Source organism: Thalassophryne amazonica, chromosome 15 (assembly GCF_902500255.1).
Source record: "Thalassophryne amazonica chromosome 15, fThaAma1.1, whole genome shotgun sequence".
Classification (NCBI taxonomy): domain Eukaryota; kingdom Metazoa; phylum Chordata; class Actinopteri; order Batrachoidiformes; family Batrachoididae; genus Thalassophryne; species Thalassophryne amazonica.
This window is the reverse complement of record NC_047117.1, coordinates 14,203,072-14,220,385: the sequence shown is the minus strand read 5'-3', so window position 1 is coordinate 14,220,385 and position 17,314 is coordinate 14,203,072. Positions and strand designations below refer to the sequence as shown.

The following is a 17,314-nucleotide window of genomic DNA, read 5'->3' as shown; positions in this document are numbered from 1 at the left end:
AATCTTTCAGTGTTGATAATAAACCATCATTATTATCGGCGGAGGGCTGTTAGTGATATCTGCTCTGTTCTTCTACAATGGAACTTTGTAGCAAACCATGTAACCTTATGGGAAAATGCTAATTTGGCACATTTACTCAGCAGTGTGCTTTAATTCTTTGCACCAAGTAAAATAGTTTTTGCTCAAGCACATTAGCACCAACGATATTTCAAACTTGCAGGTCTTTTCTATATATGAAAATTCAGTAAGGTATGTCTTCTACTGTATAATACATTCCAATTATAAAGATAGAACTCTACGAGTGTATACTAAGGTATATCTAAAAAAACAACAAAAAAAAGGAGCCCCTTAAGTGCCTGGTCTTGAGAACCAGGAATGGTAGGTTGAAAACATTTAACTTTTGAACTGTATGTCTGATTTTCACAAACAAGGTACCATTGGATTCCTTGGGTCAACTTTAGTTCAATACCTTCTATAACAAGTTTCTGCAATAACCATTTTTACATCACCCTGGATTTATGTAAAAAGCTTAATTTTTCCCCACAGGTCCCAAATTTTGTCAAATTGTCCAAACAATTGGCACAGGTGATCTTCAGATCAATCTGAAGAACTCAAGGGCAAAAATAAATAAAAATTGTATAATAAGCTGCTCTCTACACTCAGCAATAGGACCAATTCCAAGCACATGTTCAAAGCTTTTCAAATCATACTTGTGTATTTAAAGTGTTTTTTGTACTTCTGGGAATAATGAAAATGTCAAATCTTTCAGGGTTTGAGTACCATGTAGCTGTTAGAGAGAGGAGCTTGATGGCAAACTTCATCAATGTACTGTGACGCACATTTTGACTTTGGCCTGTGATTTCAAATTTTTCTAATCACATCACTGTCCATGCGTAACTGACACACTTTCCAGTTCAAGACCATCATTGCGCAAAGGACGGTGTAAGTGCATTTATTGTTTTTAAGGGTACTGCATCCACTCCGTTTTGTCACAACAAGGTTTGACATGTTTAAAATAGTTGGAAACAAAAGCACATACATACGACTGAAACCTGAAGTACTGGCTTGGGCACATTAGATTCAGGCCTGACAGCTTCCTCCACAGGTTTATTTTCCCTACAGCGATCAGTTTGAAGCTCAAGCCAAAACACATTGTTAAAATCTGTTATTTCTGATTTATTATGCTTCACTGCCAGCAGGTCTTCTTGTGTACGTGCAGCACCTGTCGGCATCGAGGGCACGTGTGATACGCATCCTTAAAGTGGTTAACAAAAAACGGGATCAGGCAGCAGCCGAGGACCAGCCTGTGAAGCAGAAATCACCAGTCAGTGTGGGAACAGTGTTATGAAGCAGAGGTGCAGTTATTTGAAGGTGTCTCTCCTCACCCGCAGAGCACAAAAATAAGGCACATGAGCCACGCGTGTGTCCCGACGCGGTAGACGACCTGGGTCATGACCCGAGTCTGGCAAAAGGGGCAGGATGTCAGAGCTGCAGAATGGCACAGCTCGCTCTCGTAGGTCACAAACTTCAGTCTTGGGGGAGATGGAGAAGAAATGGACTCTGGAGAAAAGATGCAAAATTGAAAGGCATCTGTTATTTTTAAATTCTACTTTCAACAACAGCACAAATCTGACAACAGCTGCTTGCACTGACAATTTTACAGAGAACAGTTTTTGTGCTTTTCAAAAATAACAGATTACAGTTTCAATTTATTTCATTTATATAGCGCCAAATCACAACAAAGTTGCCTCAAGGTGAGTCACACAAGTAAGGTCTAACCTTACCAACCCCTAGAGCAAACACACAGGCGACAGTGGTAAGGAAAAAAACTTCCTCTGATGATATTGAGGAAGTAACCTCAAGCAGACAAGACTCAGATAGATAGCTTTTATTATCATTGTCATTACAACGAGATGTCCGCACACAACAGCAATTGATCTACAATTACTACTTGTTTACTGTAATAATGGCACACAGAATTAGGACAACACATATACATTTGACATTGTTTATGTGCACTAAACTTGAAACAGTCTGTTTCCCAATTGAGGCAATATGAGTGTGTTTGTAGCCGCTGCAACTGTCATGTCATGCCGCCAGGCCAGCTTGAGAGGACGAGGCCTGCCGCAAGGAGGGAGGGGCAGGAAGAGTGATAAGAGGAGAGACTGGAGCATGCTTTGGTCCATGTGTAAGTCTGTCAGTTTATTGTCCTTGTGGGTTGAGATAAGAATGGAGCCGAATAATCTCACCAGAGGCTGGATAAATTCCTCTGGAGGAAAAACAGTGGGCAATTGACCTTGATGCCTGTAGTGTTGCAGCCGAGCAGTGAAAAACACTTTTTACAGTTCCACTCGCACAGCCAAATCTCAATTATGAATTAAGAATATTCCTAATTTTGTATTAATATTCACCGGCCTCAAACCTTCAGCTTCAACTGCAAGGCACGCATCAGCTCCAAGGTGTCATCCAATTTGCGTCTGAGTTCAAGAGTCAACGCAGTCTGAGAATGCACTGCCTTGCCGTCCTCGTTAATCATGACGGACAAGTGAGGGCCCGTGGTTCTTGATGCCGCCATCTTGCCAATTTTCCGGTAGATCAGGGCAGCACATAAGCCAAAAAGTACCAGCCCTGCTACCATAAGACCAAAAATGAATAGGTCCTCGATGTCCTCCACAGAGAAAGGTGCCAAGCATGCCACACGCCAGGAACTCCAGGAGTCGAGAACATAGCTCGCAGGATACGTTCCATCTGGGCAGGCAGGCTCCCCCGGTCCTGACCTTCTTGTAGAAAAAAAAAAAAAAAAAAAAAATGGTGTCAATAGCATTCAGAGACCAGCTGATCAATTCCATGGTTAATCCAATAGATCCAGAATCCAATATAGTTGAGGAATTCACAAGTCTGGTGAAGTAGGGACTTGAAGGTTAAAAGCAGATAGATAAGGGAGTGGAGGAGATGCGACCGCCCTTGTCAGAGTCCCCAGCTTTTCCCAGCCATGGGAAAAGCCTGGGCCATGTTACCGACACAGTTGATAAAAATATACAGTAAATTACAAAACCTCAAATTTACCTTGATGCCACAGTGTGTAGAATTTGATTTCTACCCACTTCCCCCAGTTAAGGGTCATGAGGGAGTGGGAAGAATAGAGTTCATTAGGAGAAATGGAATATAGCATTCATAACCATCTGTTCATTAGTGCATAATTAGTTACCTGCAACAACAAATTGATGTTTTTTCTTAGGTTTAGAATGATCCCTTCATATGTACATGGGATGAACCAAAAGTGACACTTAAGGCCTTTTTAATGCTTCTTCTACTCCATAACACTAAGGCCATACAAATTGCTTCAATGCAGCAGTGAACCTTTCGAAGTTCTCCGACGGGGTTGGTGTGTGTCAATGCAATGCACTGCTAGAACAGTAGGGGGCGCAACCTTTTCCTGAAGACTGGTCTATCCCATGAAAGTCTGAAACTAGAAAAGTGAGATTGTGGAAATGATGTAGAGTTTGGACCAATCACAGCCCATGCGATCGCCATCGTTTCGACCTGTAGTTAGTTTTTTTGGGGTCCATGTCAGGCTATGGAGAGGTTTCGCAATGACACAGTGGGCTCTGTGTGGTGACAGTAGCATTAAATTAGGCTTTCATCTGCCTTTTACAGCCCAGCCAGAAGAAAAAAAGATGAACCAGCGGTTTCCACCAGCTCCTGCCCATGTGCTGTCTGTTGGTTACCAAGATTTGGAACACTGATTTTTGTGGAGCTAAGGATCATACATATTGGCTTATCAAAAGAGAAGGCAAAGGAGCATGAAACTGTCATAAAAAAAAAAAAAAAAAACAAAGTGTGAAGGGAAGCAATGATGCAGATGTAGTCTGCAAGCTCACCACTAGAGGACAATACATACTGTAGCTTTAAAAAAAAAATAAAAATACAACCCATACATACAGTTGCGGAAAAGCTCGTAATGCTGACAGATATTCAACAATAACAGTAGCCAAAATGTTTGCTCTATTTCTGCTTTTTTGAGAAAGAGTCATTTTAAACCTTTCTACTCTGCAGTGAAACAGATTCCCCAGAAATTAATGAAGCCAAATAGAAAAAAATGACAGTGTGGTTTATAGTGATGTTCAGATACTTTCTCAGTGGAGGTGTGGACTTGCATACATCACATATTCTTTCAGCATGTGGAGTTGCACACATGCACTGTGACCACATAGCAGGTATCCTGTCATCACGTCCAGTTACTGAACACATTCCAAAGGTCCAGGGTTCTGTCAGACTCAGAGCTTCCAAGACAACAACCAACCTGAGAAGATCAATCTGTTGGTACCAGAACTGACACAGTGGACACTGTGCAGAATCAGGAATAGACAGGAGCATTAAGGAGGAGATCCACTGAACAACAACTAATGTCTGCTCATTTTATTAGTTTAAGAACAGCTATAATCCAGTGGAAAGCCGATATAAACTGGACACATTTTAGATTAACTAGTTTCAACTTTTTGTATTAAAACCCCCTGATCCCCCACAAAAGAATCATTTTATGCATTTCAAAAGAATTAAAACAAAACCTTTTCAAAATTTTAGCCATAAACCAATAAATAAAAGTAATTTGCAAGGTTGCTAGGCAGCTGAGGCATCAGGGATTAAACCTTTGTTCCAAAACCAGAAGCAAACAGGGCACTTCCATTAATAGCTGACCATTTTGGAAGAGTAAAACCATCAGTTTGTCCACGTTACCATACTGCAGAAGATGTTTTTACCAGGGGAAGTGAACAAGCCACCATAATAAAGACATTTCACAGGCTGAAGGTAATCAATACATATAACTGACAGTTACATAATCAGCAATGAATATATTTATAGGTTACAGCCTAATTAAAAAAAAAAAAAACACTTTTAAAGTGGACAAACATGTCAGGTTTGAGGAAGGTGCTTGTTGTACCTGACAGAGGCAGCTGGTCTTTACTGGAGCAGGTTGCTGAAGGAAAGAAGGAGTCAGGAAGAGAAGGAGGAGGAGGTGAAGGACTGGAAGGTAACTGAATATGGTAGATTCTCACATTCTCTTCTAGAAGAAGAAGAAGAAAAAAAACCCAACAACAAATCTTCAGTCATGAAAACAAGCAGCAAGTCTGACAGCTGATGCCAGAAAGATTGATGGAGACGTGTCACCTGGTGGAAAAGACAGCGGAGGCGTCAGAAAGGAATCATCCACGTTTGATGATAAATCCATTTAGTGTAAAATAAATAAATAAATGTGAGCACAGAAATGTTCTACAGGCATCAGACTGTCTGCAGATCATCCAGGTGTGAGGGACAGCTGACAATTAAACTCTTCTCTAATTGGTTTGTTTCTCAATCCTGCCACACACACACACACACACGCACACACACACACACACACACACAAATTAACTCAGGTGTGTTCATCCAATCAAGAGCTGTCAGGCATTGAGTTTGTCCAATCAGGTGAGCAGAGTCGGGAAAAGTGCTGAGAAGGGCATCAATAAGTGTTAATTTTAAAATAAAGCAAATAATAAATTAATAAAACAACAGGATGATGAAACATGACTGTTATTTGCATCCAAGTTGAACAAAACAGAGTTTTTTGGACTTATTTTTATTAAAGAAACTCAAACACCTCACTGTGACAGACTGGCATCACACCCAGGGTGCACCCTGCCTCATGCCCAGGGTGTAACCTGCCTCACACCCAGTATGCACCCCGCCTCAGGCCCAGGGTCTATCCCATCTCATGCCCAGGGTGTAACCCGCCTCACGCCCTAGGACTGCTGAGATAGGCTCTAGCCCTGTGACCTTTAATCGGAGTAAGCAGGTATAGCTGGCTGGCAACCTGGTACACATAGAGTGCATGCCTCTGCCAACACCTGAAGTGTGCCAACAGGTATTCCTTCTCTTGGGAATTTGTTTTTTCTTGTAAAGTAAAACAAACAAACACAAATCAACAAAACATAATCCTGGACCCACGCTGCAATTTGAATCTGCTTCAAAATGAATCTTTATACAAATCTGTGTAAATATTAGTGAGTGCACCCCCCCACCCCCCACTGTAACATTGTAAAACAACCCATTTTTCAATACCTGTGAATTTCTCAAGAAATGATGCACAGATCTTTTTTGGTCAGGAACAGACACATGCAGAGTGTTAATATCTAAAAGCAGGTGAGATTTAGTGCAAATCCAGATAACAAGCCATAACTCTGTTGAATCTGTTGAAAAATGCTCCAAAAACAAAGTTAAAGAAAGTGGAAGAAATATCCTTAATCAGATCTGCTTGATAAGTTAATGGTTTCCTTGTTGGCTCACACACCATCCTTCTGCCAAGGTCCAAGAAAAGTGGATTCAGTAGTTTTTATGTGTAAGTTTTTATGTAGTTTTTGGGTCTGAAAACAGAGCATTCTGAGGATTTCTCTCTAATGAGTGCCCGTCACGTTTTAACAGAATCCAGTTGACCTTTGTCTAATGCTTTCCTTTTAATGTAAAGCATCAAACCATTAATGAAGCTGATAGATCCTCATCATTTTTTAAAATGCCAGTCTTCTTCTCTGATGTTCCAGAACACTCACCTTGAAAACCTTTTTCTCTTTTCACCAAGTACTTACATAAGAATCTGGCTTGGAGACAGTCTGATGCAGAAATCGATGACAGTCCCCCTCCCCAGAGCAAAAAGAAGGATGTTTACAGCCAAATGGGTAACAGAGTGTTTGGCACCGTGATGCCACCCACCAGCTGCAGCTTCTCTCTCAGACACACAGCAGAAAATCACATTTATATCCAGTGCTTATTCAGTGTGCAGACAAACACACCCACATCCCCACACAGACATAAAGAGTGTGAAGTCACAGCCTCATTTACGTTTGTGTTCACCGTATTTAAACTGGTCTGACTTGGAATCGAAGAGGTGTAGACCAGTTTCTGGACCCCCCCCCCCCCACATTCTGGCACAGCTCATACTGTTGATATTTCACTGTCTGTGGGTTTTTATAGGACAATATCATAAACTAGAAGGCACTCAGAGCACATATTCCTACACCAACACATTCCCCACCACCAAAACACCCATTTTCACTTACACAGGGAATCAAACATCACAACTGGTTTCCACAGAATTAATCAATATGCTCAAAAAATTTCATCAAGATCCATTCATACCTTTTTGAGTTCTGTGTTGCTATATCTATCATTCCTTTGGATCCAGTTTCCGTTTGGAATTGATTCAAAAATTACACAAATGTTTTCCAAGTACATTATTCATCTGATCACAAAACCTTCCTTAAGTTCATTATTAATGCAGTTTTGATTGAAATGTTTCCAGTGCCCGTCCTAACTTCTTTCGGGCCCAAAGCACAGGGGCCCTCCTGTCTGACTCGTGAGACATTATTATTATTTGCATTTATTTGTTTTTTTAATGGAAAAGGGAATATGGAACAAATCAACAGTTAACATTAAGCCATAATTCGTCCATCCTGTGGGTGAGCGTGTGCGTATTGCTCTTTAACACAGTTGAATTAGTATGCTTCAGTATAAATCATAGAACATATAATTATTTGTTGGTGATGTGACTTGAACCTCCCTGTGACATTTTATTTTGCACCAAAAACAGTATAAACGTCACTGACAGGTGATCAATAATTTACCCTTTAAAAATGTGAGCAAAGGAACAGTACTCATGAAAGAATATAGCCAAACCTATTTGGTAGCATTTATTAATAGTTATTGAGCCAGCACATCATCTTGAAAAAAATTATCATGATTTGAAAACAAAACAAAACATGTTTTATCATATTTTAAATAGTTTATGTTGTATTATTACATTTGTGAATACGTGGTTTCGTCACAACATAATAAAATCAGTAAAAATCATAAATGATTTTTTTTTTTTTAGATCAAACTGGATATTATTGCTGTACCCTTATTTAACCAACAGATGGTGCTATGATTCCATCAGGCGCTGAACACACAACTGAAGTCACCATCCGCCATATTGTTTCACCCAAAACACTGCATGCTCAATGACAGCGCAGATGTTTCGTTTACTTCACAAAATAGACAAGTTTTGCGTATAACACCCAGAGTTTGTCCGAACCTCTCTGGGGCAATATTGACACACAATCAGCAGTTTACCCCAGTGCTCCCACTGCAATCTGCTCTCCTTTCAAATAGTTTCATCTGTTGGTCTACACTGTGTACTGTAGACTCTATACAGCACACAATCTATAAACAATCAAGTTAAATATTGTATTGTTTTTTGTGATACCAGTTCAAAACCAATAATATTCAAATGGTGCCGAAACTAATACTTTAAAAAAATTCCAACATGTAGGATGACTACATTAAATAACATCTTTTTTATTGCTCAGGCAAATTGAACTATAACAAAACAATCAATATAATATAATAATATATTAACATCTCAAATAGATAGGCAGAAAAATATACAATGTATTTACACAACTTTTCATAATAAATCAATTCAAGTGATGATACGTGTTGAGGACATGAACGAGCGAAGCTCTTCAGCATCTTCAGGGGAGCATTAGCATGGCTCCGCTCCCCCAGACCCCCCGCCTTTTTAAGCATTTTTCTTTATTTGCCTCTCACATGCGTGGAAGCTCCTCACCATCTGACCATGTCATTTAGGTCCTTCACACGTTATTTTCAGTAAGTGCTTCTGAGGAGGATTAGCATGACTAAAAACCTTCACCTTCTACGGGCCATCAAAAATAGCCATCGGGTATTGCGAAGGCTTTGCATCTGTCTGTCTGTGCTCATCATAAGTCCAGTCCTACTACTGCCAGAGTTTTCAAATTCACAGGGAACATTCTTGGGACACAGACCTTGGACAAGGTCAAAAATTTCTAACCTTGACCTATTTTAAAAGGTTAAAACATCACATTCTCTTTCAATCTGTTTGGTTTGTTTTTGAGTGGCGGGGGTGAAGCCAATCAGAGTAGAGCTGCACCGCGACGTCAGTGGCTGCTCTCTCAAAACCACTTCGTGTTTATATACCTTTCTCATATATTATGTAAAAGCTAGTGAGTAATGAACACTTCTAAACTGAAAATGCTGTTTTTGTAACCTAATAACACCTCTGAACTTATTATTTCACTGACGTTATCATGGTGACGTCACAGGCTGGTAGCTAGCTGCAAAACTCTGTTTCATTTGTGTGTAAATATAACCTCTTTGTTATACAGTATGTAAAATTTAGCAAGAAATAAACACTTCCAAAACTTAAAACAGTTTTTCTAATCTGATAATGCCACTGGAGTCATTTACAAGATATTTTGTGGATGTTAGCATGTACGCTAACTTCCGCTAACCCAACGCTAACTTCCTAGGGAGTTAAATTTGTCTCATTAATACTTGCAAAAGCACTGAGGGTGATCTACAAATATTCCTTTATTTGCACAATTTCTACTCTCATCAAAAGCTCATGTATCGCACACACGCAAGGAAGGCTTCCTGCAGACGCTGTTAAGCGGATATATTGTTATCAGTTGACTGACTGATAGAGGGGCTTTATTGAATATGTACAAATTGTATGTAAGACAATAGGATCTTAATAATTAATTAAACAACTGCAAATTATAAAGAACACATTGCTCATACGGCCGAAGGTATTTTAGCATTGTGTTATATTTTGAGCTTTCGTATTATAAATATCTGAAATAATTAGGCATGTTGTGTGGTTAATTCTCTGAACAGATCATTGAAGATGTATTTGTGCCGGTATTTGCATGGAGTGAAACTTTCCCGTGATGTAATTTTGGATGCTGATGGTGTTAGCACATATTGTGGCTATCGGTAGCTTCATGACATTAGGTTTGTTAATCCGTCATTACTGAGGCATTAAGTGGGTCCTTTTTAATGCCAGCACCAAAGCAAAACTGTTATGCGAACTGCTGCTTAGCCCCCCAAAAATATGATTTGATAAAACACCCAAACAGCAGTTAGCCTATTAGCTAGAGGTGGGTGGATCGATCCTAATATCGATAATATCGATACCAATGCTGGTATTGATATTGAACAATCCTCATGCAAAAAGATCGATACTCAAGCTTTTTTTCTCTCCAGCACTCACTGACTGCTGCACACACAGATTCATCAAAGTCTACTCTCTGTCTGTAAGAGCAGCGCTGCACTGTGTCACACAACATGGAGCAGCGCACCCTCCCCCCACTGGTCTTTTGTTGTTGCGCCGTCACATGGCTCAGCGGCACCAGCCAACAGCCATGCAGGTAGGCTCAGCCTGGCCCACCCACTCAGCGCTCTCCTCGAGTCAGCCCTCCACCTCAGGAGATTTTAAGTTGTGTTGAGTGATTTTTTTTAAACAAAAATGTTGATTGTGATAATAAAGTTTTTGTTTTCACGTACAATGTTTAGTGAAATTCTATCCTAGGTCTTTTGGATCCTTTGGATCTATGAAGCTTAAATATGAAAAAGTATCGGTATCTGTATCGATATCGGTGATACTGGGCCTGTATTTACTTGGTATCGGATCAATACCAAAATTCCGGGTATCGCCCACCTCTACTATTAGCTGATGCAACAATACATTGAACAATGATGGTGTGACTTTCACAGTAAAAGTTTGTCTGGTCATAGGGCTGTGGTTTTGCATTGAAAGGCTTTTATCTTGAAGTTTACAAAGGGAAAGCGAGGCCTTTCGTAATTTGTGGGGCCCAATCTAGTGTACATACTGAGCATGTAGGGAGGTCCGGCTCTGTCAACATCATGTCCATAACTGTTTCCCACAGACAGACAAACTGGCGTGATTACACAAACTCTGTGTGTCACAAACCAGTGTTCTCAGGAGAAGTCGTTAAATTTGTATGATGATCCAGAACTTAATCGGACTGTTCACTCACGGTCGCTATGTTGCAGTTGTATTTCTGTGCAGGTGCACTGAATTATAAGAGAATCTTAAAATTGGAGGTCCACGTCCTGCGTGTCGCTGGGTGATGAGGTCAGACAGGAAATCCATCACTTTCATGTCATCCTCACTGTTGCAGAGCCCCTGTGACAATAAGTCCATATCTTTAGCTACATCGAGGTGGTGCAAAACGGAAGTGAACGTGTGCAGCAGAGCCTGGTTGGCTAACGCGGTCAGGCAGCTTTCCAGATGAAGCAAGTAGGTGCTGCCGCGAGTAAAGCCAGAGCGAGGATCCGCCAGTCGCCCGATGAGAACACCCGTGTAGGACGGACAGCGCAGCGTCCTCTGGTCCATGTCCAGCACGGCCAGATATCGACTGTAGCGAGCCAGAGAGTGGAGCATGGTGGACGAAGAAGTGGAAGGTGATCTGACCACACACATAAAAAGAAACACACAGTAATCAAGTCATAGGTCAGACAGACCAAACACACCAAAGCAATTACACTATAAGAGCAACAGAATCTACCGGTGTAAGCCAATGAGCCGCAGGGTCAGGAGGTCGGTCAGCTGAAGGGGCGTGGCCAAACAAGGTATCACAGCCTTTCTGTCGAGACCAGGACAAGGCAGGAAGAGACTGAGCGTGTCCACCAGCTTCCTGACAGACTTCTCATCGCCTCCGACAACCACCAGCGGCCGACCGCTCAGGAGACAGAACACTGCATGCTGGGAAAATGAGTTCTGTTTCAGGAACCTGAGGGCTCTGTGCCCACCCTTCCTTCTCCTCCTGTCTAAATGGGTGTTGCCATGGAACCTACGGGTGGGAGGAGAGGTGTCGGAGGAGCTGGTGAAGCTGGTGCAGTCTGATGCCTCGTCGGCACTCAGCTGTCGGATGACGGCGCCGGGTGGAGGCCATTGACTGACCTCAGCCAGGGCGACAGGCGGAGTCAAGTTCATTTGAAGGCTGGGCACTGAATGTACTGTACCAACGCTGTGATGATTGGACCGCTGCTTCGACAGCTCCACCGCTGCTTCAGCTGTGTGATAATAACACTGTTATTACACACTGAAAAAAGAACCAACTTATAAAGTGTCACAACTGGTAAAATCTGAATGAATTAAGTTGTTACAACTTACGTTTACGTAAGTTCAAACAACTTAATTCATTCAGGTTTTACCAATTCAACTATTCTCTTTTTTCAGTAGATGTTAATAAAGCAGTAAGATGTCATAGTTTGATTCTGTGCTTAATAACTCAGTTAAAGCAACATTTACTGGACAAAATGAATGACTGGAGGGAATTTCTGCCAAGGAACGTTTTACTTTTTGATTATTCAAAAAACGGCATCGGTTTTTCTGAATATTGGAGAAATGTTGGATTGGCAATGGAGTCGAAGCAAAAATGATATCAGGAGCTTGTTAGCTTAGCAGAGGCCTGAAGGGCAAATATTTACTTCATTGACAAAGTTTTTTTTTTTGTGAATTTTTGTTTTTAGGGGTTACGGAGCGTGCCGTTGTTTCAATCAGAAACTGGTCCATGTCCGAAGTCGTGTGGCACCAGAAGTCAAACGTGCCACTTCGAAGTCGTGTGGCACATTTGTGGCACGTTTGACTTCTGCTGAGGTCTTTAGGAAACTGCTAATTGTTTGGAGGCCAACAATAATGTGATTGGTGTTTTCTTTAATATGTCCATCAGTTGTCAAACACCTAATGTCAACATAACAATGTCCAGTTTAAAACAGTGGGACGCTCCTCATCCAGAAATCCGGTTATTACCATAAAACTGAAAGATTTTAATCATGGGTTAAGACACGTCTTTCCCTGAATTTTTGATTGGATCCAAATTGGTCTTCCAATCTTACTGATGCAGATTTTTACCCTTCACTAGTGTGGACATACTCTCCACGCTGTGGTGGTCGGGGACTTGGTTCCTCTTCAGACTCTGCAGTACTGGTTTCTCTCTGGTCGTGACCTCGCTGCTCCTACTTTCTGTTTTTAAGGTCTCCTCTCTCTCAGCAGGTTCTTCTTGGACAGTGACCTCATTCTCTTGCATCGGCTCCTCCTCTTCAGTGATGTCATCATATTTACGCTGTGTCTGTGGTCCCTCCGCAGCCTGGAAGCCGCTAGCTAGAAACTGATGCTCTGGTTCTTCTTCTGTGATGGCAGTGAGGTCTTCGGGAATGATGGACTCAGTGGTGCTGAGGACTTCGATGCTGTCCTCGCTGTTGGCTCGTATCGCGTACGCTCGCAGACGTCTGATGCCCGGGTCTACGCGCTTGACACAGGTGTCTGTGGTACCAGCAGGGATTTCTGAGAAGAGTAAACAGTCAGCTGATAAAGACCTGAATGAGCATGGAAACACAAATTATAGATAATCACACGGACGTAACACAGCCGTTGTTAACTTAGTATAATGTTGTTCTGGTTGAATTCGGGCCAGAATATAAAATAATGACTTATACTTACATCTGCCAAGTACACCATGGGCCATATACCCAAACAATACTTACAGTATAACCCAGCCTCAGTATATCATAGCCCAAAAAAAAAAGTATGATAGTCATTCCAGAGGTGCAGCTATACGGAGGTAAAGGTCAATGAGTATTCATGTCCATTTGGAAAAGAATCAGCATGATGGAACACTTTATTGCGTGACATTACACTATATTGCGGACATACCAACCTTGAATGCAACGTGAGCAGACACCAACTTACTTCACCTCACTTTGCAGCCAACTCACATAGCTGCTGATTCACAACAGGCTAAGGACCGCCCACCCACACGGGGCCGACCTTGACTCGGGAATAAAAGTTAGTAAGTAAGTCCATTCGGCTGCTCCCTTGTTTGCACTCGGGGTCGCCACAGCAAATCCAAGGTGGATCTGCATCTTGATTTGGCACAGGTTTTACACCGGATGCCCTTCCTGACACAACTCCACATTACATGGAGAAATGTGGCAGAGGTGGAATTTGAACCCAGAACCTTCCGAACTGAAACCAAGCGCATTAACCACTTGGCCACCACCCCTGCTCGGGAATAAAAGTTAGTGGAGGAGAAAAATCTAGGCTCTTTGTCCAGATGGTTGCATGTGATCTGTTCAAAAGACCCCAGCGCTGAGATGATTCTCTTTATCAGTGTTTGAACTTTTCAATACAACATCTAAACTTTGAAGTCCGTTTCTTGTCCAGTTCTTTTGGAGATCACTCACGGTAACAAAAGAACCTAACAGATAGATAGCTAGATGGTTTGCCTTTAGTAATAGCTTTCATGAAGCAAAGTGATTCCAACTATACACAAGGATCATCCAAAGAGATCTCATAACCAAGACATTTGGTCACCACTTAGTGTCCACGTCTTCCAACCACATAGTGAGACAGGAAGCAGCAGGACCCAAAGACTTGGACCTTCATTTTACAAAGATATCGTCATCACCAAACACCTCTGTCCAGCGACCTCACAACTCCATAAACTCTCCTGCCCTTGAAGGGTGAGGACCCAGAAACATGAATGTCACTGTTGAGATAAGCAAATGTCTCAACAAGTTCAACACTGTCATCACAGGTTTGCAGGTGCGATTATGTTATGAAAATGATACATTTTTATGTGTCTATGTGGACAAATACTACACAAGACATCAGTAGATGTTACAGTGTTTCATCCTGTTGTATCAGCTCATGATTCCTCTACGTAATGCATGATGTCATCGTCAAACATTCACTAATCACCACCGTTGATTGTCAGTGGGGCATACCTCTGGTGTCGGGACCGGCAACGACCTGCTGTGTCCGAAAAGACTTCTCCGTCCCCAACACTTCAATGCTGTCGCTACTGCTCACGCTCCCTATCATCTCCATGAAACCATTAGAGTCAAGGGTCATTGTTCCATCGTTTCCTGCTTCCATTTTGATTGGGATTTCCTTTACACAGGAGCAGAATGACTCCATGTTCACGGATTCCATACGAACAGCTCCGACGCCTCTCTTGCTCACTGTCGCCGCTTGTAGTCCTGCCTCTGAGCGCTCTCTCTCCTCCTCTTCCTCCATGTCACCCGGAATCCACAGATCAAACAAGAAGTTGGTCAACGTGAGCCTCCTCGACAGCGAATGAATGGTGCGAGCAGTGCGCAGTGTACTTCTGTCGCCACGCAGGCGCTGCTCTGTGTCTGCGAGCTGCTCTAACATCAGAGATAGGAAGTAGCCACTGCTAAGCTTCTGCAGTGGCTTGAGCCGGTGCTGAAACATGCAGGAAGAGGCTGAGCCGGGGAGGAAGGCGCAGAGCTCCGCCGGATCAGAGAGGGCATCGGCTGGATCGTAGGGCAGGAAGTCAGGCCGTTTGAGCTTTCTGTTTGGAAAGGAGGTGACCTGGCGAAGGAGTTCCCTGTGATTAGAGATGGAGAGCTCAACAGTCTCCAAGTCCTCGGCTTTTTCTTCGAATCCTGTAATGCCATTGGTTGTCCTCAAAAGCCCCGCCTCCTGCTGCAGAGTCAAGCGAGTGCACCTTTGAGAGTTTGCCAGCACAGAAAAAAAAAAAAGTTTACAGACACATGAACCTCAACCTTACAAGATGTTTGTGTTCTTAAACTGACAACATCACAGGTGGGTTCATATATATTTGGACACTGAAAAAGCAGTTTAGCTGTGTGTGTTTGTGCGATCTTACTCGAGCTCTTGCAGTTTCCTCTGCAGCTCCACGGAAAAGGCTTGCCTGTTTCCCGTCTTGAGGCTGTCGGATGCCAGGGAGAAGCCCGTTGAGATTTCAGTGAAATTCTCCATCAGTTTGGCCTGATCTGAGCACACGTAGGCCATGCAGAACGGTCGCACCAATCCTCGAGCCTCCAGGTCGTACAGAGTCAGGTGGTGAACGTATGCAAAGGCGTCTTCCGCAGAATCTCCCAGGATCACTTTGGAGTCCTCACTGAAGTTGAGGCGTGGGCCGGGGAATGCAAAAGTGGAGTGGGCGGGGCCGGATGCCTGGTAATCTACAGACATGATGCGGACAGAGAAGTGGTTGAGGTCAAATGACCCGACAACTCTGGGGTCGTCTGGTATCGTCAGCACGGGTTTGGGTCCCACCTGGAAACACAATTATAGAAATTACTGATGTGATGTTTTTGGAAATTTGGTGAAAAGGTGAGAAATGGAACAAGGAAGAAAGTCTTCATTTTTGCATCGGATTGAATTAAGGGGTGGATGAATATTACGACACGCCAGATTATTTTTGTTAATTTCTGTGCACCAATTTAATGTCCGCAATCATAACAACTTAAAATTAGTTTGTGCCAATCAAAACAGAAAGTAAGCAAATTCTTACTTTTTTCTTTGTAAATGCAAATAAATTATATAGAATGACAGTTATGCTCTGTGGATTAATTGTTTGAGATCCACACTCAGCTAGAAAGGAGTTTTTAAATATTTTTGCAAATGTACGTGGGTTTTGTAAGTGCAAACAAGGCATCAGATTTTGGGATGATCCAGATCTTTACATAGGTTACAGTCTTTGATAAGCAGCCATTGGGGGGGGGGGGGGGGGATGCTTGTACCCCTTCAGGCCACTGGATGGCACCATTGCAAAGTTAAAATCAGATCACAAAGATTTGTAGCTAATCTGATCCCGCTCTTTAAAATCTGGCTATTTATAAAGATCATTTGGTTCTTTGTTAATGTTTACGGATCATTTACATGCTACACGCCAACTCACAAATCCGACATTTCTGTGCCACTTCTGGAAAAAATGGCAAGCGGTTTGGTTTGAGTTCAGTTCATTCTATTTAGAATTTGGTGGATTTCCTGCTGGAGTGGTTCAGGTGAGAATCTGAACTGTTCGGGTCATGTCTCCTGGTACAGACACCTGCTCTGAGAACTCGGCCACCAGGATGAAGTCTCTGTGGAAGTAGGCGTTGGACTCCCACGGGTGCCGAGGAGGGACGAGGGGGACGGAGAGTTCTTCAGGAAGACAAAGTCCATCCTGGTCCTCTTCTGCTTCCACAATGTCCTGAGCCACCGTAAAGGCCAAAAGGTCCGGTGAGGCGATCATGTTGAGGATCTTCTGTGAAGCTCCATGTACTGCAGTCCTAGTGGGTCCGATCACACTCCAAAACTTCAAAACCGGATCACGGTCTCACACATGAACCGATACTTCTGTTTCTCCTCCAAAAGTGAGAAGTGAAAGTCGCTGTCAGGCTGCAGTCACACGCTTCCACAACCTTTGTCTCGGGATTCGTCTTCCTCTTTCTAACAAACACTTGCTTTAACTCACTGCCTCACTTTATAACACATTTTTATTTCATTTCGACAATAAAAGTGGAGCCGCTGCTCCACACGAAGCCACGTGACAGGCGCGTGCCGACCCCGCGCGCGCCATCGGCGCGCCTCTCTTGCGAAAGAGGAGCTTCGCGGAAAAAGGAAAAACCCAGAGCGGGAATT

At 42.6% G+C, this 17,314-nt stretch overlaps 2 protein-coding genes across 2 annotated transcripts; both read right to left on the bottom strand.

Annotated features, from left to right (window-relative positions):
• Positions 1 to 1,024: 1,024 nt before the first annotated feature.
• Positions 1,025 to 7,266, bottom strand: LOC117525828 (cell death-inducing p53-target protein 1-like). The gene is made up of 4 exons (XM_034187758.1): positions 7,171 to 7,266; positions 4,943 to 5,102; positions 1,386 to 1,560; positions 1,025 to 1,304 (listed from the first exon to the last, which is right to left on the bottom strand). The coding sequence occupies exons 1-4, from the start codon at positions 7,264 to 7,266 to the stop codon at positions 1,187 to 1,189; spliced, it is 549 nt and encodes a 182-aa protein (XP_034043649.1). The 3' UTR covers positions 1,025 to 1,186.
• A 3,585-nt stretch (positions 7,267 to 10,851) lies between these two features.
• Positions 10,852 to 17,257, bottom strand: smcr8b (Smith-Magenis syndrome chromosome region, candidate 8b). Its single transcript, XM_034187694.1, has 6 exons — positions 16,740 to 17,257; positions 15,552 to 15,964; positions 14,644 to 15,389; positions 12,791 to 13,201; positions 11,421 to 11,928; positions 10,852 to 11,321 (listed from the first exon to the last, which is right to left on the bottom strand). The coding sequence occupies exons 1-6, from the start codon at positions 16,923 to 16,925 to the stop codon at positions 10,895 to 10,897; spliced, it is 2,691 nt and encodes an 896-aa protein (XP_034043585.1). The 5' UTR covers positions 16,926 to 17,257; the 3' UTR covers positions 10,852 to 10,894.
• Between the last annotated feature and the right edge of the window lie 57 nt (positions 17,258 to 17,314).

Coding starts and splice junctions, on each gene's coding strand:
- smcr8b (XM_034187694.1), bottom strand. CDS start 16,925: ATGATCGCCTCACCGGACCTTTTGGCCTTTACGGTGGCTCAGGACATT. Junction 15,965..16,739: donor TGGCCGAGTTCTCAGAGCAG/GTGTCTGTACCA, acceptor TTGTGTTTCCAG/GTGGGACCCAAACCCGTGCT. Junction 15,390..15,551: donor AGGAAACTGCAAGAGCTCGA/GTAAGATCGCAC, acceptor AAACTCTCAAAG/GTGCACTCGCTTGACTCTGC.
- LOC117525828 (XM_034187758.1), bottom strand. CDS start 7,266: ATGTACTTGGAAAACATTTGTGTAATTTTTGAATCAATTCCAAACGGA. Junction 5,103..7,170: donor GCAACACAGAACTCAAAAAG/GTATGAATGGAT, acceptor TCATGACTGAAG/ATTTGTTGTTGGGTTTTTTT. Junction 1,305..1,385: donor CTTATTTTTGTGCTCTGCGG/GTGAGGAGAGAC, acceptor TCTGCTTCACAG/GCTGGTCCTCGGCTGCTGCC.